The sequence below is a fragment of the Pecten maximus genome, chromosome 9 (genome assembly GCF_902652985.1).
Source record: "Pecten maximus chromosome 9, xPecMax1.1, whole genome shotgun sequence".
Lineage (NCBI taxonomy): Eukaryota > Metazoa > Mollusca > Bivalvia > Pectinida > Pectinidae > Pecten > Pecten maximus.
The window spans coordinates 21,918,528-21,940,991 of record NC_047023.1 but is presented as its reverse complement, the minus strand read 5'-3'; the positions used below and the strand labels follow the sequence as shown (position 1 = coordinate 21,940,991).

Sequence of the window (22,464 nt, the reverse complement as noted above, 5' to 3'; positions counted from 1 at the left end):
CACTACTCACAAATGTGTTTTTCATTTGATCATTTTGCCTTTGAATTTTGGAATAACCTTTTGTACTAACATCATTAAACAGAGCTTTTTCTGGGGGGCTTTTTGGGGCCATTAATGGGCCCCATTCCCAATTGAAATTATATCATATTTAAGCCAAATTCCCATAATTTGCAGTTTACTCCTGAATAAATCTTTCCCAATTCTCCAATTTTCTTCCCAAAATGAGACAAAAAGGCACTTTCCCAAACCAGTAAGAAAAAGCCCTGTAAAAGCTATACATATATAACAATCCTGTTTCACTGTTGGCTTCTGAGCAACTCACAGCACGACTACTTAACAGAAACGCCTTGGTAAATTTTAGAATTGTTGCACAATCTCATTGTTCGGTAATACAACACATGTTTGAAAACAAAACAATAAAATAAAGCCATATTATATGTAAAAGCATTCCACAGACCCCTTAATAAAAGGGAGAAAAAGTCAGTTATTACATGTACAATATACCAATCTCAGACCCAATTTAAAACCCTGATTTAATTCCTCTTAAACATTTGCTGCAACTTATACAGCTACCAATATTTAATGTTAGTTCAGGAGGAGAGAATGGAGGAGAGAATGGAGACAAGTGATATAATGTCTGCAAAGTTTGATATCTAATTTGGACATCAATCATTTGCTGAAATCTACGCCAGCTAATATTTCATGAAGTTTGCAGAAATCATACTATTAGGACACTGTAAGGCAGTAGGGAACTTGATATAGAAGTCAGCCGTTTATCATTCAGGTGTCAATATTTTCCAGATATACATTATATATAATTTGCATGTAAATTATTTTTGGACAGCTACTATATATAGAAGGTACATGTGATAATGTTGGGGACACAATGTGTACGGCATGTCCATATCATGACCCGTTATCAGACAGTCGGTCTACCATCTTAAATCTACAAGGGAGAAACATGTAGACCAGAAAATAACATATCCTCAATGGCTGGTGTAGTGTTAAATGGACTCTGTATGGAAAACATTAATTGGTTAATGATGTAGTGCCAAGATCAGATACATTAGTCAGGGTCAGAGGTCAAACATTCCTGATGTAGTTGGAATGGGAACCCATCCTAGCCTAGTCAACACAGAAGGCAAAGATTGTAAAACACTGCACTTTTAATTATGCCATGTCTGCCCACTTAACAAATTATAAATTACCTGTTGTACCAAACACAAATTATGTGTCCCCCAAGTGGATTGGATATGCAGCAAGTTACAAAATCTTTCTTATTTGGCTTATTTTAAAGACAATCTGTAACTCTACACTGACACTTAATTATTAACGGAAACCAGAATTTTTGTGGATATTTACCATACCTTATTTTACTTATGGTCATTGGTCACCAGGATTTAAGGACATTTACCATACATTGTTTGTATGGCCATTTGATGATCAGAATTTGAGGATATTTACTGCACTTGTGATGGGTAACCAGTAGATTTGACTGTTTACAGACAGCGTTGGGTCAAATCAATGGTATAACCCCTGTGTGTCTCTGACAACCTGTTACATTTTCTGCCAGCAATATTCTATTTCAAATACAGACATAAATGATTTACTGTGGTAACCCTTATAAAATTTCGAAATTATTCAATGAAGGGAAAGAAGAGAGAAAGAGGAATTAAAGGAATAAGAGACAGATAAGAATGAGGGAAGGAGAAATAGAGCAGAAAGCAAAACAAAAATAGAAAGATGGAACTAATAAGGAAAAGAAGACAGAAAAAATAAGGATTTTTGCTAAAACCATAAAAGGAAAAAGAGGGATAGAGTAAATAAGAAGGATAATGAGATGGAAGAGAATCCATACTTTCTCTGAATAAAAGAATCATGTGGACTTTTTTAACAAAACATAGAGTCAAAAACATATTTTCAGGTATTGATCAACCTGTAATTCAGTAGCCCAGAATGATCCAGAAATACACCAATGTAACCAGATAAACCAATATAGGTGACATACCTATACAAAAGTGAACCCCTGTCCAAAGTAAACATCTTTGTCCGAAATCCACCCGGCTTTGAAAGATAATCACTCAACATTATGTATAAGAACTATCAGGTAGTCAATAACATTATACTAGACAAACACTAACTCTGCTAACATAGCTTATCCCATTTTTACCAAGTCCACAACTTAAAAGTCAATGTGTTCAAAGTATTGACTATTTTGCGAAATGCGTCTGATTCACATGTAACTTGAGCACGAACAACATCTCCATTTCAAAAAACTTTTAATCAAACAAGCTCCGTCTCTAGATCAATAATGTAACCAGCACTTGTTTTCCCCTTCTCCATAATAGAGGATGGGAGTATCCCGACCCATGATGAAACCTTCCAACTTCATAAACTGTCCTAGTTTTTATCATGCTATACTTTAATCATGCTATGCTTTAATCAGAGGTCTCCTTTCCACACATAAGCACTTTCATTGATTTTTAACTGTTTTTTAACTGTAAAAACAAATTTTGCAAAGCACTGTTTGCTTTTTTTCTTGTTAATTATTATTTTCCAACTTAAAACTTCATTCTAATTATCATGAGGTTAATGGTTTAGGTTGTTTGTCTCATTTAGTATATTTTGGATTCTATACACTAAAACTTTAATGGATAAAATCTTATTTCAAAAATATTGCAGATTACAAGTTCTTGAATGTATGTTAAATTATAGTTAAGATGACTATACTTACAGGCTGATGTTCATGTTCAAAACATTGTAAAGTAATTCTAGCAAACATTTTCTAAAAAACATTCATGTTTTATTCATATTTATAGTCATTGTACATTGTCAGATAAGAATAAATACATTGTCATTTTTCTGTGTAATTTCCTTTTTATGTTTCGTGATGAAATTGTGCGGAATAAATACATAAATCATATTTTTCTTCACGTCAATTACGTATTGTGCTGTAGGAGTGATGGGCAGATGGCATATACAATCAGAGGGCTACCCTAGAAACACGATAATAGAAAACAAATCATTCCAAATTTACATTTTTTAAGTATTATACCTGAGTGATAAAAATGACAAACATTCTGGTCATTGAAATGTAAGTTGATTTATATGAAATTATCAATGACCATATCAAAATCATGACATGACAGTTGCCGTGTGTATTGTGAGACAGCTGAAGATAATTCTACGAATGCAGAAGCAGTGTGATGACAAATCCATGCCCTTAATGGTTTAGTTATATACATCAATATATAGGTTAATGACCTTATTATCCCAAAGTGGTTGCCTGGGTTAAAGATCTAAGTGCACAACTAATTAACGCTGTCTGGGTTAAAGGTCAAAGTGCATGATGACTGGGTTAAAGGTCAACTGCACGATGGTGTCTGGGTTAAAGGTCAAGTGTCATTGTGGCATAGTTGACATACTAAACAACATACCCATTTAACTAGAAATATGTTGGTGCACCATGAACGCCCCTTTACCAGCTTTATTTTGACCTCCTACAAATGACCACAAGAAACTTAAATTTACACTTGACAAACAAAGGCATGGAAGAATTTTTGTTCAATTTTTTTTTCTTTCTTTTTATGAAAATTATCAAGAATTCAAAAAATCTTTATTTCATTCGTAAAGAAACTAAAATATCTGATTTATCACAAACCTACATTATAGAAACAAATATATTTTCAGCATCAAACAATACCCTTACTTTGATTTTTATCAAAATTTAACAATCACTGTCCTTTATTTACTGAGACACCGAACAGACACTTAACCTTGAATTTCTGAACTTTCAACATTTTCTCGAGGAAGTGGAGACATTATTCCAGTTAGAAATCCATGGATACATAAGAGGATTCGACCTTCACATATAACGATAAATCCAAATATTGGATTTAGAGGTCAACCTCATCTCCAGTAAGTGACTATAAAGTTCTGTTGTCTTCAAACTGTAACATCTTACACTATGTATCACTGATATGAGATTATTTTAGAGTATATAGTGTAAAGTTTGAGTTTGTACTGAACAAAGTGAAGCCATCGTAAATATGCCGCCAGACTGACATGGTATTTGAGTTATCTCCCCATTATATTAAACCCGACAGACAAATCTATCACTTTGATATCACAAGCAGTAATGTGCCAAACATCATATCGTCATACCATATCTGTAAGTTTATGTTTGGCAATTGTCCATCTTTAAATCGGTTAAGGCCATACTAATGCTTAAGCTTGGCAAGACAAAAATCAAAACTGTCAAATTTCTAAAATTAAGAACCTGCATTCAAAACATGGACTATTGATGAAGATCAATAAAGATGAATATAAATGTAAATGTCCTTCACAGAAATGTACTTGATATGCATTATCACCAGAATAAAGAGCTGACAATAAGTGCCATAAAGCTAGGGTCTAGTAGACTACAGAGCAGTCACTGCTGGTCAAGCTTGACACTAAAGGCCTGACTCAAGGATTGAGACAACTGGCCCTGAACATGTATCATAGAGATAACTTAGGCAGACAAAACTGGCCCTGAACATGTATCATAGGAAACATTGGGATTACTAACAAGGCAGACAAAAGTGGCCCTGAACATGTGTCGTGGAAATAACTTAAGACAAAACTGGCCCTGAACATGTATCTTAGGGATAACTAAGGCAGAAAAACTGGCCCTGAATACACACATCACAAGATATTCCTGTTACCACTGTGGACAATACACACTACTATCTCCTCTCCATGTTACCACTATAGACAATACACACTGCTATCTCCTCTCCATGTTATCACTATAGACAATACACACTGCTATCTCCTCTCCATGTTACCACTGTAGACAATACACACTGCTATCTCCTCTCCATGTTATCACTATAGACAATACACACTGCTATCTCCTCTCCATGTTACCACTGTAGACAATACACACTGCTATCTCCTCTCCATGTTACCACTGTGGACAATACACACTGCTATCTCCTCTCCATGTTACCACTGTAGACAATACACACTGCTATCTCCTCTCCATGTTACCACTGTGGACAATACACACTGCTATCTCCTCTCCATGTTACCACTGTAGACAATACACACTGCTATCTCCTCTCCATGTTACCACTGTGGACAATACACACTGCTATCTCCTCTCCATGTTACCACTTTAGACAATACACACTGCTATCTCCTCTCCATGTTACCACTGTGGACAATACACACTGCTATCTCCTCTCCATGTTATCACTATAGACAATACACACTGCTATCTCCTCTCTATGTTACCACTGTAGACAATACACACTGCTATCTCCTCTCCATGTTATCACTATAGACAATACACACTGCTATCTCCTCTCCATGTTACCACTGTAGACAATACACACTGCTATCTCCTCTCTATGTTACCACTATAGACAATACACACTGCTATCTCCTCTCCATGTTATCACTATAGACAATACACACTGCTATCTCCTCTCTATGTTACCACTATAGACAATACACACTGCTATCTCCTCTCCATGTTACCACTATAGACAATACACACTGCTATCTCCTCTCCATGTTACCACTATAGACAATACACACTGCTATCTCCTCTCCATGTTATCACTATAGACAATACACACTGCTATCTCCTCTCCATGTTACCACTATAGACAATACACACTGCTATCTCCTCTCCATGTTACCACTGTAGACAATACACACTGCTATCTCCTCTCCATGTTACCACTGTAGACAATACACACTGCTATCTCCTCTCCATGTTACCACTGTAGACAATACACACTGCTATCTCCTCTCCATGTTACCACTGTAGACAATACACACTGCTATCTCCTCTCCATGTTACCACTGTAGACAATACACACTGCTATCTCCTCTCCATGTTACCACTGTGGACAATACACACTGCTATCTCCTCTCCATGTTACCACTGTAGACAATACACACTGCTATCTCCTCTCCATGTTACCACTGTAGACAATACACACTGCTATCTCCTCTCCATGTTATTACTGTAGACAATACACACTGCTATCTCCTCTCCATGTTACCACTGTAGACAATACACACCGCTATCTCCTCTCCATGTTACCACTGTAGACAATACACACCGCTATCTCCTCTCCATGTTACCACTGTAGACAATACACACTGCTATCTCCTCTCCATGTTACCACTGTAGACAATACACACTGCTATCTCCTCTCCATGTTCCTACATTCCTGTTACTACTGTAGACAATACACACTGCTATCTCCTCTCCATGTTACCACTATAGACAATACACACTGCTATCTCCTCTCCATGTTACCACTATAGACAATACACACTGCTATCTCCTCTCCATGTTACCACTGTAGACAATACACACTGCTATCTCCTCTCCATGTTACCACTATAGACAATACACACTGCTATCTCCTCTCCATGTTACCACTATAGACAATACACAATGCTATCTCCTCTCCATGTTACCACTATAGACAATACACACTACTATCTCCTCTCCATGTTACCACTATAGACAATACACACTGCTATCTCCTCTCCATGTTACCACTATAGACAATACACACTGCTATCTCCACTCCATGTTACTACATTCCTGATACCAAATCACATTCTTCAATATCTATATAGAGCACATGACCAATAAAGTTTATTCCATCAAAATGAACTTTTGCTCTAAATGTTTTTATCAATTTTGACAATGCTGTACTGAGGAACCTTATCTGAATATGCTTTATAAACAGAATTCTACTTAAGATATGTACATGTGTAACAGACCATCGGGGATACAATTCAAGCTTGGTACATGATAATATTTATTACACAATCCGTCATTTCCCTGCAAAGTCTGGATATTATTGATGCACAAAAACCTTCCATGTTGTAATTGGTAACTCCTCATGTTTTGGGTTTGTACTTCCCAACTTATTACTATCACCTGAATTAAATATCAAATACACTGCCTGGCAGTTTCATTGACTTGACAGACAGCCAACTGCATACCACAGCATATTTCTCACAGTTTGTGTAACACCTGTGTACATCAGGTGAGAAGATATAGGGTATAAATCATCAAAATTTTTCACAATCCAAACTGTCTGATTCACCTGTATCGAGTTCAGATATTAAAACAATCCCATAAATAAACTATTTTGGTGATTTTAAAAGTTTACAGACCTTTATGTACCAAAACATCAAAATATATTAAGATCTAAAAACTTTTACTTACCGGTAACATAAACAGAGGAATTAGAAAATGGTCAATATTAAGACCAATGATGTCAAATTTCCTGGTAAAATCCCCAGAAGATATAAACAACTTTTTACTCTAAGTGTATGCATGCAATAGATACCTGGTCACAACAAAACAGACAGTATCGGCTCCACCACCTGTACCTGTGTTGATTATATCTACGTTAACATGTATCACTTAACGAGTTACAGGTAAGATGTCCTAACCCAGTGGAAGGCTCCATACCACTGAGACTGACTATTGAAGAAACAGGTGTCTCGTCAAGAGTACTGCAGTATTAATTGCTTAACCAGGACTGCCTAAATCATCCCAGGGTTAAGTGTATCTCCACACCAAGCTATTCTGTGCGATTATCCAGGTGAGACGTCACCTATTGTTGGTGAGCTATAGGTATATATAGACTGTTACGGAGGTTTTGAATAAGGAGTATATTCTTATTTACCTATCTATTGTTGACAGAGGGTAACATATATGCCACTTATAGTATAATAAAATACGCAGGAGGTGTATCATCCTTATAACACTGCTGTCCGGGGCCCAGGTACAATAAACATATCACTCTATAGCTATTATATACAAGGCTTAACACTTACATCATTAAATGTCCACTTTCTCGAAAAAGTTTACTTTATCAGGCTCCTAATCCAGTGGCAGATTCGGGATTTTATTTAAAGATAGGATCCTGTAAATTTCCAGTACTCTGCACTTTATTTACATCCAACCTTCAAACTTCCATTCCCCTTCCCCCTCCAATACCCTCCCCCCCCCCCCCCCCCCCCCCACCCCTTACCCCCATCCCCTGCCCCACTCCCATTACTATTCATGGCTAAGAGATCTTTAGATCTGCTGCAGCATTTCACTTCCTCACTTTTTCTCCCCCATTAAATACCACATGCAACAATTTCCTCGTTTAATTCTTTTCTTGTTCAGTCATTAAAGGCTACATTTTTTATATTACCATAATAAACCTGCTTACAACTTTGCCTGATCTTTGGGGGAAAAAAAGCATCTTAAAATCTTAAATCAGAGATAAAATCTTGCACACTGACCTTCTGATATCAACCCTGCCTTAATAATAGTAAATCACGCCATATATTAATCAAGAACACACATAATTACAGAGTTCTTCACTTTCTCATGGCTAAAGATAGGTCAATTAAGGACTTTTTGATGGGAAAAGTGGCTTTCTTCATTAAGGATGTATTTTACAAGCTTAATATCCAAGAACATTTTTTGATTCCTACATCCAAGTTTTAATCCTACTAAGCTGACTACTGAGTTGCTCAGGCAAATATGAAATCTATCACTAACACGTATGAAATCTATCACTAACACGTATGAAATCTATCACTAACACGTATGAAATCTATCACTAACACGTATGAAATCTATCACTAACATGTATGAAATCAGTGTCAATATTTTTCATGTACAAATAATTTTATTGCCCAAAACATTCATACAGTCAGGGTTGGGACCCTGGATTCAGCATCTGTACAAATATTATAGTCCCCAATTCATTCATTCATTCATTCATTCATTCATTCATTCATTCATTCATTCATTCATTCATTCATTCATTCATTCTGTAATTCATTCTGTAATTCATACATTCACTTAGGAATCATGATTCTGTTTATATGTTTTGAATTCATACTTTTTGTACATTTTAGCTTTCCAAACTCACCAGTCACAACAGATTCAGTATGCTAATGTAAGCCTCTTTAGTGTTGTGTGGTCCCCTTCCATCAAATCTGCGAGGAACAAATAGATACGAGCTGCAGTGTTATTCAGAGGCCTACAAAAAAGTTTCATTATCATGTCAAAGTGTGGACTGTCACATGCCATATCTGGTGTATGTAAGTATTTGTAACTTGTATGTATTTGTTTTAGTCCTGAGTATTGGTTTAAGAGTTTTAAATTGCGCGCCGTTTCTCAACTGTTGAGACCGCGGCAGGGTGTGTGCGCATGAGCAACAGGTAAGCGGGAGTACAGGCGGACAGGTAAAAAACCTAGCAGCGGGTGTTTGGAACGTAGCCCTGTTCGACGCCCAAACTACAGATTGGGGTAAGTATTTCCATCAAATATAACCCAATATTACCCCATAACGTTATCAATAGGTTGTCTGTTGTTATATTTGCCAGTTTGAGTGTGTTTATAGTGTTTTATAGTCGCTACATGTTACCTGTATTGTTAGGCGTGACCTAGTACTAGTGAGGCACGTGCGGTGTATTGTGTGTCGTCGGTAAATGAGCGCGAGTATCTAGTATGTTTACAAGTATGGTTTTGCTTATATGTAGTGTGGAATATATATTGTTTAAATAGTTTAATACATAAAATATAACTGTAAAGTAAATTGTAATTACTATATTGTTGTAGCTTGATGGGCCTACACCATAATTGATGAGACCATGAACACTACCCACCTATGGTATGGAGGCCTAGAGCCGAGGGCCGAATAGCTGTACTGATTTATGTACTACGAGATCCTACTCGTCCTATGAACTGTATGCCTATTGTGAACCTTCCCTGTTTTGGAAGGATGGACCGACATAACCTGCGTGGTATGTCTGAGCGGTGATACACATCGGGGCAGAGATGTGACATTGTTATTGATGACGTCACAGTTGTCGATATATTCAACGTCTTGGGATAATCATTACAGACGTAGAGATTCTGTTCTACTATAATGTTGATTCCCTGTTGTGGATGCTGACCATGTTCAGTACATGTATATTGAGCACTGCATGTGTGATTTTGTTCCGCTGTATAAGACGGCACTGATTGGATTCTGAGGGACCAATGATGGAGACATTCATGTTCATCTATTGCTTAGCAACGTAACTGTGTGGACTCGATGTTCAACTGTGGTGGCCTTTGAGAGACTTGTAGGGAACAGGGTGTCTATGTTTATGTATTTATGCTTATGTGTCTATGTTTATGTATTTATGCTTATGTGTCTATGAATGTATCAGAGTGTGTTGTATGTAAGATTGTGTAATGAGCGTGTTTATAAATAAATGTTAATATACATGCTTGTACAAATTGTAAATAAATCTTGTATATATTGTAGTCTGTCTTCTCGTGCAAATATCAGCAATCACGCTCAGTTTACGTTACAAATTTTGGTGGCAGCGGTGGGATGTGCGATTGTTGAGAGAGAAATGTGGTTGCGAGTTGATAGCTATGTACAAGAGGGTATGTTAGATGTTCCGAGAAAGTGTGATATTGCTTTATGGTAAGTATTATACTGGGGGGTCCTGGGGTACAGTATAGGCATTAAGTAGCTACTAACAGATGGAGACCTGTGGCTGTACATGGATTCCAGGTAAGTCAAACTTTATGTACTTTGCTGATATATCATCTTTCATTTTTAGATGTATTGCAGGATTTTGTACATTGTGTTGTTGTTGTTGTGTACCAATTTGCAGTGTTTTGTAAATATTATTTCAAGCAAATACTGTGGTGCAGGTTTTGTACTGACTTTTGAGATTGACAAAATGACGGCGGTCAAAGTTCTCATGGAGATTGGAACTGAGCTTGGGTACAAAGGCACAGATTTACAGAAGTTTGTCAAAGATGAGCAGGATAGAGAGCGAGATGAGAGACAGAGTGAACGGGAACAGAAGCAGAAGGAATGGGACGAACAGCAAAAAGTGGAGCAGATTAAGCTGAGTATATTGAAGGAGCAACGTGCTTTGGAGATGGACAAAGAAGAAAGAGCTGCTAGAGATCATGCAAGAAAGATGGAACTATTAGAGAAGGAGGAGAGGAAACCACAAATGGATCAAGGTAAGTCACCTTCTGTATCAGCGAGGGGACCGAAACTTCCTGCTTTTGAGGAGGGGAAGGATAATATTGATTCCTACCTTCAAAGGTTTGAGCGGTATGCTACAACGCAAGGATGGAACAAGACCACACAATGGGCTTCGAACCTTAGTGTTTTGTTGAAGGGAAGAGCTCTGGACGTATTCTCTAGATTGCCTGTTGATCAGAGTCTTGACTATGATGTGCTGAAGGGAGCCTTGTTAAAGCGTTTCGAGATGACCGAGGATGGCTTTAGGAAAAGATTCCGAAGTGGGCGACCGGAAACAGGCGAGACCTTTTCGCAGTTCGCGGTACGGCTTGAGAGCGACCTCGTTAGGTGGATGGAGATGGCATCCGTTGATAAGACGTATGATGGCCTGAGAGACCTGATGGTAAGAGACCAATTCCTACAGGCGTGTGGGAATGAGCTGAAACTTTTCCTTAAGGAGAGGATTCCCAAGAGTATTGCTGAGATGTCAACATTAGCTGACCAATTCGCTGAGGCTAGAGGGAACGCGTCTAACTTTGTAAGACCAGCCCGGAAGTTTGATAAGACCTCGTCAAGCATGAAGACCCAGCAATCTTCCAATTCTCATTCTGATGCCAAGGAGTCTAAGAAGGGACAGACTGGAGGTAAACATTGTTTTATTTGTAAGAAACCAGACCACATGTCTTACAATTGTCCGAAGAAGTCAAGTAGTGGTAAAGTTGGAGTTACGACTGGTAGACGTAGCGAGCATTTTGGAGTAAACATATCCTGCTATGTGAAGATTCCTAAGTCTGATGAGATGCCGGTTGTAGATGGCCGTGTTGATGAGTCTCCTGTGTCAGTGTTAAGAGATACCGGATGTTCTGGAGTGGTAATCAAGCGGAGTTTAGTTGGCGAAGAGCAGATGACTGGTGAGACCCAAACATGTAAGCTAGCAGATGGTTCTAAGTTAGAGGTTCCTATTGCTACTGTTTTTATCAACACACCGTATTACGTTGGTTCTGTCGTGGCGTGGTGTATGGACAATCCACTGTATGATGTAATTATTGGAAACATCGAGGGTGCGAGACAGCCTAGAGATCCAGATACTGATTGGAAGACGGAAGCTGTTGCTGCTGTACAGACAAGGGCTCAACGGCAGAAGGAGAACCGACCCTATCGCGCATTGAATGTACCTACTGCAGACAACTTTGCTACTCCTGATGAGATCAAAGCTGAACAGGAAGCTGATGACAGTCTTGTGAAGCTATGGCAATTGGCGAGGAATGATGACAAGAAGATACGATCAGATGGCGGTAAGTCTCATTTCTATGTCAAGAGGGGTCTATTATACAGAGAGTTTCAGAGTCCATCATCAGCACAGGGAAGGCTGTTTAAGCAGCTGGTGGTACCGACCAAGTTGAGACCTGCTGTGATGAAGTTGGCTCACGATTCTGTGATGTCTGGCCATTTAGCGGTGAAACGGACGACCGAGCGGATATTATCAGAGTTCTATTGGCCTGGGTTGACGTCAGATGTGACAAGATTTTGTCGCTCGTGTGATGTCTGCCAACGGACATTTCCCAAGGGCAGGGTGACCAAGGTTCCGTTAGGGGTTATGCCACTCATTGGAACGCCATTTCAGCGCGTAGCTATTGACCTGGTGGGGCCACTCCAACCTGCTACAGACCGTGGGAACCGCTATATCTTAACACTAGTGGATTATGCCACAAGATATCCAGAGGCCATACCATTGAAAGGAATCGAGACGGAGCGTGTCGCCGAGGCACTGGTCGATATTTATAGTCGTGTTGGTGTCCCAAGCGAGGTACTCACAGACCAGGGAGCTCAATTCACATCAGAACTCATGAGGGAGGTAAGCCGTTTACTATCTATTCGCCAGTTGACCACAACACCCTATCATCCGATGTGTAATGGCCTAGTCGAGAGGTTTAATGGAACTTTTAAACAAATGCTTCGTCGGATGTGTGCTGAAAGACCCAGGGATTGGGATAAATATATCAACGCACTACTATTCGCGTATCGTGAGGTTCCCCAAGAGAGTCTTGGCTTTTCACCATTTGAGATGCTGTATGGTCGTACTGTCAGAGGGCCAATGATGATCTTAAAGGAGCTTTGGACCAAACAAGTTCCGGATCCTGAGACAAAGACTACCTACCAGTATGTCATTGATCTGAAGGCAAAGCTAGAAGACACCTGTGAGATGGCCCAGAAGCAACTTCGGACATCGAAGATCCGCCAAGCGTCTTACTATAACCGGAAGGCTAAGGAAAGACAACTGAATGTTGGCCAGAAGGTTTTGATTTTGTTGCCAACGAAGAGGAACAAGTTAGAGATGCAGTGGCGAGGACCATACCGGATTACAGAGAAGATGGGTTCAATGGATTATAAGGTCGACATTGATGGAAAGGTGAAAACTGTGCATGCCAACCTCCTACGGCGATACGTTGAGAGGGGAGAGAACTCTGCATGTCAGCAATCCGGAATTATGTCTGTTGTTTGTGTGTCCATGGTGGATGAAGAGGAAGAGGAGACGGTTGATTACGAAGATGGTCTGTTGGAGGATATTACGATGCCTCAGTTGGGGAGGAAGGAGTCAGCTGAAGATGTATTAGTTTCTGAGCTATTGACCAAACCACAAAGGAAGGATTTGACAGAACTGATGGAGGAATTTGATGATGTTCTGACTGATATGCCCGGGAATACATCGTTAGTTGTACATGACATCAAGACGACAACATCCGAACCAGTTAGAGTCAAGCCTCACAACATTCCATTCAACATGAAGGAAACTATCAGGGATGAGGTAGATAAGATGTTGAAGATGGGAGTTATTCACCCGTCAAAGTCTCCTTATTCGGCAGGGGTTGTGATTGTAAGAAAGAAAGATGGCACGAATAGGTTTTGCGTCGATTATCGTCACCTGAATCGGATAACCGTATTTGACGCCGAACCGATGCCAGACGCCGAGGATATTTTCTCGCGACTTGCGGGTCACCAATATTTTTCCCGTCTTGACCTTAGTAAAGGCTACTGGCAAGTTCCTATGTCAGAGAGTTCCAGACAGAAAACGGCATTTTCAACACCTGTTGGATTATTCGAATTCTCAGTCATGCCGTTTGGTCTTGTAAACGCCCCAGCGACTTTCTGTCGATTGATGAGGAAACTTCTTCGGGGAATGACCAACATAGAGAGTTTTATAGACGACCTGTTAATCTACACGAAGACATGGGAGGAGCACGTTTTAGTACTTGCAGAATTGTTCAGACGACTGAGAGGGGCTGGATTGACAGCGAGACCAAGTAAATGCGCGCTTGGATATGGTAGTCTAGAGTGTTTGGGACATATTGTTGGACAGCAGGGATTGCTACCAACCCCGGACAAGGTCAAAGCAATCAGCGAAGCGGAGAGACCAACGACGAAGAAGCAGGTGCGATCTTTTCTGGGTCTGGCCGGATTTTACCGGAAATTCATCCCTAATTTTGCTGTTATTGCTGTTCCATTGACTGACCTGACAAGAAAGGGAATGCCAAACAAGGTGATATGGCAGGACACTCATGAGAGAGCGTTCAACACTCTGAAGAAGCTCCTATCATCTAGTCCAATACTGAAGTTACCTGACTTGGAAGCGGAATTCACTCTCCAGACCGATGCATCAGATAAGGGAATAGGCGGTATTTTACTGCAAATGGAGGGAGACCATTTACTTCCGGTGGCTTATGCTAGCCGAAAACTGAAGTCCAGTGAATGTGCATATTCCGTGATTGAGAAGGAATGTTTGGCTGTAGTGTGGTCCATTCAGAAATTCCAAAAATACATCTATGGGAAGGAGTTCGTGTTGGAGACAGATCATCAACCACTTATATATTTGAACAAGATGAAGGGTGTGAACGCGAGGTTAATGAGATGGGCACTGCAACTACAACCGTACAAATTCCGAATACGTGCAATCAGAGGATGTGAAAACGTTGGTGCGGATTTCCTCAGTAGAATGTGATGGCTAGGAAACTCTGTCATGTGACTTTTTGGAGAATAAAAGATAAAAGTAGCTCCACAACCTTTATTCTTCTGGTTGGGGCGTGTTGTCACATGCCATATCTGGTGTATGTAAGTATTTGTAACTTGTATGTATTTGTTTTAGTCCTGAGTATTGGTTTAAGAGTTTTAAATTGCGCGCCGTTTCTCAACTGTTGAGACCGTGGCAGGGTGTGTGCGCATGAGCAACAGGTAAGCGGGAGTACAGGCGGACAGGTAAAAAACCTAGCAGCGGGTGTTTGGAACGTAGCCCTGTTCGACGCCCAAACTACAGATTGGGGTAAGTATTTCCATCAAATATAACCCAATATTACCCCATAACGTTATCAATAGGTTGTCTGTTGTTATATTTGCCAGTTTGAGTGTGTTTATAGTGTTTTATAGTCGCTACATGTTACCTGTATTGTTAGGCGTGACCTAGTACTAGTGAGGCACGTGCGGTGTATTGTGTGTCGTCGGTAAATGAGCGCGAGTATCTAGTATGTTTACAAGTATGGTTTTGCTTATATGTAGTGTGGAATATATATTGTTTAAATAGTTTAATACATAAAATATAACTGTAAAGTAAATTGTAATTACTATATTGTTGTAGCTTGATGGACCTACACCATAATTGATGAGACCATGAACACTACCCACCTATGGTATGGAGGCCTAGAGCCGAGGGCCGAATAGCTGTACTGATTTATGTACTACGAGATCCTACTCGTCCTATGAACTGTATGCCTATTGTGAACCTTCCCTGTTTTGGAAGGATGGACCGACATAACCTGCGTGGTATGTCTGAGCGGTGATACACATCGGGGCAGAGATGTGACATTGTTATTGATGACGTCACAGTTGTCGATATATTCAACGTCTTGGGATCATCATTACAGACGTAGAGATTCTGTTCTACTATAACGTTGATTCCCTGTTGTGGATGCTGACCATGTTCAGTACATGTATATTGAGCACTGCATGTGTGATTTTGTTCCGCTGTATAAGACGGCACTGATTGGATTCTGAGGGACCAATGATGGAGACATTCATGTTCATCTATTGCTTAGCAACGTAACTGTGTGGACTCGATGTTCAACTGTGGTGGCCTTTGAGAGACTTGTAGGGAACAGGGTGTCTATGTTTATGTATTTATGCTTATGTGTCTATGTTTATGTATTTATGCTTATGTGTCTATGAATGTATCAGAGTGTGTTGTATGTAAGATTGTGTAATGAGCGTGTTTATAAATAAATGTTAATATACATGCTTGTACAAATTGTAAATAAATCTTGTATATATTGTAGTCTGTCTTCTCGTGCAAATATCAGCAATCACGCTCAGTTTACGTTACATGGACACCATTTGGATAATCTGTCAAAATGAATCCTGTAGTCCTGACTGGTCAAATTGGACACCAGTAATCGACCCTGTAAATCCCCCAGTCCTGGCTGGTCACATTAGACACCAGTAATCAACCCTGTAAATCCCCCAGTCCTGACTGGTCACATTGGACACCAGTAATCGACCCTGTAAATCCCCCAGTCCTGACTGGTCACATTGGACACCAGTAATCAACCCTGTAAATCTCCCAGTCCTGACAGCTGGTCACATTGGACACCAGTAATCGACCCTGTAAAGCCCCCAGTCCTGACTGGTCACATTGGACACCAGTAATCAACCCTGTAAATCCTCCAGTCCTGACTGGTCACATTGGACACCAGTAATCAACCCTGTAAATCCCCCAGTCCTGACTGGTCACATTGGACACCAGTAATCGACCCTGTAAATCTCCCAGTCCTGACTGGTCACATTGGACACCAGTAATCAACCCTGTAAATCCCCCAGTCCTGACTGGTCACATTGGACACCAGTAATCAACCCTGTAAATCTCCCAGTCCTGACAGCTGGGCACATTGGACACCAGTAATCGACCCTGTAAAGCCCCCAGTCCTGACTGGTCACATTGGACACCAGTAATCAACCCTGTAAATCCTCCAGTCCTGACTGGTCACATTAGACACCAGTAATCAACCCTGTAAATCCCCCAGTCCTGACTGGTCACATTGGACACCAGTAATCAACCCTGTAAATCCTCCAGTCCTGACTGGTCACATTGGACACCAGTAATCAACCCTGTAAATCCCCCAGTCCTGACTGGTCACATTGGACACCAGTAATCAACCCTGTAAATCCCCCAGTCCTGACTGGTCACATCGGACACCAGTTATCAACCCTGTAAATCCTCCAGTCCTGGCTGGTCACATTAGACACCAGTAATCAACCCTGTAAATTCCCCAGTCCTGACTGGTCACATTGGACACCAGTAATCAACCCTGTAAATCCCCCAGTCCTGACTGGTCACATTGGACACCAGTAATCGACCCTGTAAATCCCCCAGTCCTGACTGGTCCCATCGGACATCAGTAATCAACCCTGTAAATCCCCCAGTCCTGACTGGTCACATTGGACACCAGTAATCGACCCTGTAAATCCCCCAGTCCTGACTGGTCACATTGGACACCAGTAATCAACCCTGTAAATCCCCCAGTCCTGACTGGTCACATTGGACACCAGTAATCGACCCTGTAAATCCCCCAGTCCTGACTGGTCCCATCGGACATCAGTAATCAACCCTGTAAATCCCCCAGTCCTGACTGGTCACATTGGACACCAGTAATCAACCCTGTAAATCCCCCAGTCCTGACTGGTCACATTGGACACCAGTAATCAACCCTGTAAATCCCCCAGTCCTGCCTGGTCACATTGGACATCAGTGATCAACCCTGTAAATCCCATAGTCCTGACTGGTCACATTGGACACCAGTAATCAACCCTGTAAATCCCCCAGTCCTGACTGGTCATATTGGACACCAGTAATCAACCCCGTAAATCCCCCAGTCCTGACTGGTCCCATCGGACACCAGTAATCGACCCTGTAAATCTCCCAGTCCTGACTGGTCACATTGGACACCAGTTATCAACCCTGTAAATCCCCCAGTCCTGCCTGGTCACATTGGACACCAGTAATCGACCCTGTAAATCTCCCAGTCCTGACTGGTCACATTGGACACCAGTTATCAACCCTGTAAATCCCCCAGTCCTGACTGGTCACATTGGACACCAGTAATCAACCCTGTAAATCCCCCAGTCCTGACTGGTCACATTGGACACCAGTAATCAACCCTGTAAATCCCCCAGTCCTGACTGGTCCCATCGGACACCAGTTATCAACCCTGTAAATCCCCCAGTCCTGCCTGGTCACATTGGACATCAGTGATCAACCCTGTAAATCCCATAGTCCTGACTGGTCACATTGGACACCAGTAATCAACCCTGTAAATCCCCCAGTCCTGACTGGTCACATTGGACACCAGTTATCGACCCTGTAAATCCCCCAGTCCTGACTGGTCACATTGGACACCAGTAAACAACCCTGTAAATCCCCCAGTCCTGACTGGTCACATTGGACACCAGTAATCAACCCTGTAAATCCCCCAGTCCTGACCGGTCACATTGGACACCAGTAATCGACCCTGTAAATCCCCCAGTCCTGGCTAGTCACATTGGACATCAGTGATCAACCCTGTAAATCCCCCAGTTCTGCCTGGTCACATCGGACACCAGTAATCAACCCTGTAAATCCCCCAGTCCTGACTCGTGACATTGGACACCAGTAATCGACCCTGTAAATCCCCCAGTCCTGACTGGTCACATTGGACACCAGTAATCAACCCTGTAAATCCCCCAGTCCTGACTGGTCACATTGGACACCAGTAATCGACCCTGTAAATCCCCCAGTCCTGACTGGTCACATCGGACACCAGTAATCGACCCTGTAAATCCCCCAGTCCTGACTGGTCACATCGGACACCAGTTATCAACCCTGTAAATCCCCCAGTCCTGGCTGGTCACATTAGACACCAGTAATCAACCCTGTAAATTCCCCAGTCCTGACTGGTCACATTGGACACCAGTAATCAACCCTGTAAATCCCCCAGTCCTGACTGGTCACATTGGACACCAGTAATCGACCCTGTAAATCCCCCAGTCCTGACTGGTCCCATCGGACATCAGTAATCAACCCTGTAAATCCCCCAGTCCTGCCTGGTCACATTGGACATCAGTGATCAACCCTGTAAATCCCATAGTCCTGACTGGTCACATTGGACACCAGTAATCAACCCTGTAAATCCCCCAGTCCTGACTGGTCATATTGGACACCAGTAATCAACCCCGTAAATCCCCCAGTCCTGACTGGTCACATTGGACACCAGTTATCGACCCTGTAAATCCCCCAGTCCTGACTGGTCACATTGGACACCAGTAAACAACCCTGTAAATCCCCCAGTCCTGACTGGTCACATTGGACACCAGTAATCAACCCTGTAAATCCCCCAGTCCTGACCGGTCACATTGGACACCAGTAATCGACCCTGTAAATCCCCCAGTCCTGGCTAGTCACATTGGACATCAGTGATCAACCCTGTAAATCCCCCAGTTCTGCCTGGTCACATCGGACACCAGTAATCAACCCTGTAAATCCCCCAGTCCTGACTCGTGACATTGGACACCAGTAATCGACCCTGTAAATCCCCCAGTTCTGACTGGTCACATTGGACACCAGTAATCAACCCTGTAAATCCCCCAGTCCTGACTGGTCACATTGGACACCAGTAATCGACCCTGTAAATCCCCCAGTCCTGACTGGTCACATCGGACACCAGTAATCGACCCTGTAAATCCCCCAGTCCTGACTGGTCACATCGGACACCAGTAATCGACCCTGTATATCCCCCAGTCCTGACTGGTCACATTGGACACCAGTAATCGACCCTGTATATCCCCCAGACAATTCCACTTCTTTAAAGTGTGTGGTATATCAGTTACCATTACTCTCAATTTATATGGCACAAGACCTTCAGATATTCTTTCAAGGCTTCTGATAAGTTAAATACTTTATTACTCCAATAGACCTCAACTACTGTTAAATCTGATATAGGAGAAACCTGTCGAGCTAACCCAAGTAAAACTCCTCTCTGAAAACTTACACCCACATTCTATTAAACCGTCAACTATGAGTGTTTGAGGGTAAAACTGAAAAAAAAAACCTTCAGCATTCTTAGTCTCATAAGTTAACAATTTGATTTATATATATTGTTGAGTATTAAGCTATCTAAGGAGTAGCTTGTATATATTTTTTATATTATGGAGACATAAAACAAAAACAGGAGTGTACAGTAATTAAACTGGGAATATGAAAATACACTTTATATTTTTGTGTTTTATCTCCCTAACATAAGAAAAATATTCAAGATATTATCCTGTTTTATAGTGTGATTTATTGTACACAATGTGGAAATCTATTTTTATTGATGAGTTTTTCGCTCTTTGAAATTATCATGCCACTGTATCAACTTTTTGCACTTAGAAATTGTTACGCAACTGCATCAGTCAGTCAAAAGCAATAGATTTTTTTTTTTTGTATCATACATTATTTATGCCATGGACTGATAACATGAATTTTTAAGCCAATGAAAATGCTTGTTACAAGCATGATTAAATTATTTCAAATGTGCCAAGAAACAGTGTCAAGTCCAATTTGTCATTTGAAAATCTTCATTGGTAGTGTCAGATAAATAATTAGTTTGTCTGAACACAGACAGCCATAAATCGTCTGTAACAAACTCTATGTATAAATCATATATCATTTAATCTCCAATATCCACCTGTCTGTTTCACCTGTACGCCCCTTGTATTAGGAGGTGACAGATGGTTGTTTACCAGGTCATCGGCTGTTGTAGGATGTGTTAGAAATGTAAACACTAGCGTATAATTTACTCTCACAGCTCCTAATAAAGCTTGAAAATGATCCCTATCTATTCCGATTAATTTGCTTTGTTCAGTGCAGATCAATACACCTGCCAATTTACTTACCAGTACTAGAAATAGAGCAAAGGGCCTTAATTAAAAATATTGTATAAGTCACATGTATATCTGAAATTTCATTAGTCAACACTCAACAGCCTTTGATAATCAGTACATATGTATTCACCAAAGACAGAAACTGAGACAATAGCTCCAGCATACCATTGTCTTTCTCAGGGAGGGAGCATTGTCCTGTTATGTCTATATCAATATTTAGGCTTATACTTCAGATTCTTATTTCTCTCAGACATACAAAGTATGTTACAACAGGTCAAAAATAATAATAATGTACGTAATTATTATTGATCTCTTGTATACAACAAATTCATGGTGTTCCGAATTCCAAAGGATTTGCCATATAATCCTACCAATCCATAATTAATCTGATATGAGACAAAACACAGACAACCCAAGTGATCATATAGCATAGTACTCATTCTGCCATTTCATAAGGCTATGTCATAAATATCAGAAGACATGTGTAATAACACTATTGTGATGTCATAAATACTTTATGATGTCGCAATAACCATATAATATCGCACAATTGTCTCCATAGAGAAATACACACCCAGCGTTCGAATTTAACGCTCGCACACTCGCTAAATGCGAGCTGATTTTTCATTTTGCGAGTAGAAAATTGTAGTACTCGCATTTTTCTGCGAGTGCATATAAATCTTGGTAAAACAGACACACATAGTAAAACATCGACGAAAACTTTAAGCAAAAACCGACACACACAGCACTCGTTAGTTTTAAGCGTCTCAAAGACTACGATATACATGAATATATTGTAATGGAAAAGAAACGAGAGTTTCCGAGAAACAAAGCGTGACGTCTCGCTAGCATGGCTGATATAATCAATCTTTTTAAGTCAGCCGCTGCCGGAACATCAAATGAAAAGATCGGCGAAAATAATGAGAGCAAGGACACATGTAGAGAAAGTAGCCCAACTCCTAAGAAAAAAGTGACATGCATCCCAAGGCCAACAAAACTGTCGAGAAATGGGAACTGCATATTGACCTGGAAAAAACCTTGACGATGATCATGTGCACATTATTGAAATTTATTGCAAAACTTGCAAAGAATATAGTCCCGACAAGTCATCATCAGTAAATATTTTGTTCTTACTTGAAATTCTATCAGCACTTACTGTATTGTCCATTTTCTAATTTAACAAGTCAACTTCAGATATGACAAAAACAAAATGAAATTTTTAAACGAAAAAATTCGGGGTTTTTTTCCATATCACGAATATGTTGTAAAATCATGATGGACAGGGAATAGCATTTTAATTAGATAGAATTAATACTTATTTCATTATTAGTCAAAGATATTATGAGAAATCATACGTGATTAAATCAAATGAAATGACTGATTTTTTTGATTTTTTGTTCTCTTGAAAATAAATTATAAGATGTAAGTAATATATAGGATCAAAATCCTTCAATATTCA

General features: G+C 40.4%; 2 protein-coding genes across 8 annotated transcripts in view; one reads left to right on the top strand and one right to left on the bottom strand.

Moving 5' to 3' along the window:
- LOC117335034 (tumor necrosis factor alpha-induced protein 8-like) overlaps nt 1-22,464 on the bottom strand; it is a 129,829-nt gene that overhangs the window by 28,770 nt on the left and 78,595 nt on the right. The window contains exon 1 of one of the 7 annotated variants that reach the window (XM_033894941.1): nt 7,371-7,672. The exons of 5 other annotated variants lie outside the window; for them this stretch is intronic. The gene's annotated coding sequence lies outside the window, so the exon portion shown is untranslated. Of the gene's footprint in view, nt 1-7,370; nt 7,673-22,464 lie in introns of those variants that run through there. One more of the 7 variants, XM_033894944.1, reaches the window with a different exon arrangement.
- On the top strand, nt 9,098-16,386 carry LOC117335032. The gene is made up of 2 exons (XM_033894933.1): nt 9,098-9,337; nt 9,650-16,386. The coding sequence occupies exon 2, from the start codon at nt 10,648-10,650 to the stop codon at nt 15,061-15,063; it is 4,416 nt and encodes a 1,471-aa protein (XP_033750824.1). The 5' UTR covers nt 9,098-9,337; nt 9,650-10,647; the 3' UTR covers nt 15,064-16,386.

Coding starts and splice junctions, on each gene's coding strand:
- LOC117335032 (XM_033894933.1), top strand. CDS start 10,648: ATGTATTGCAGGATTTTGTACATTGTGTTGTTGTTGTTGTGTACCAAT.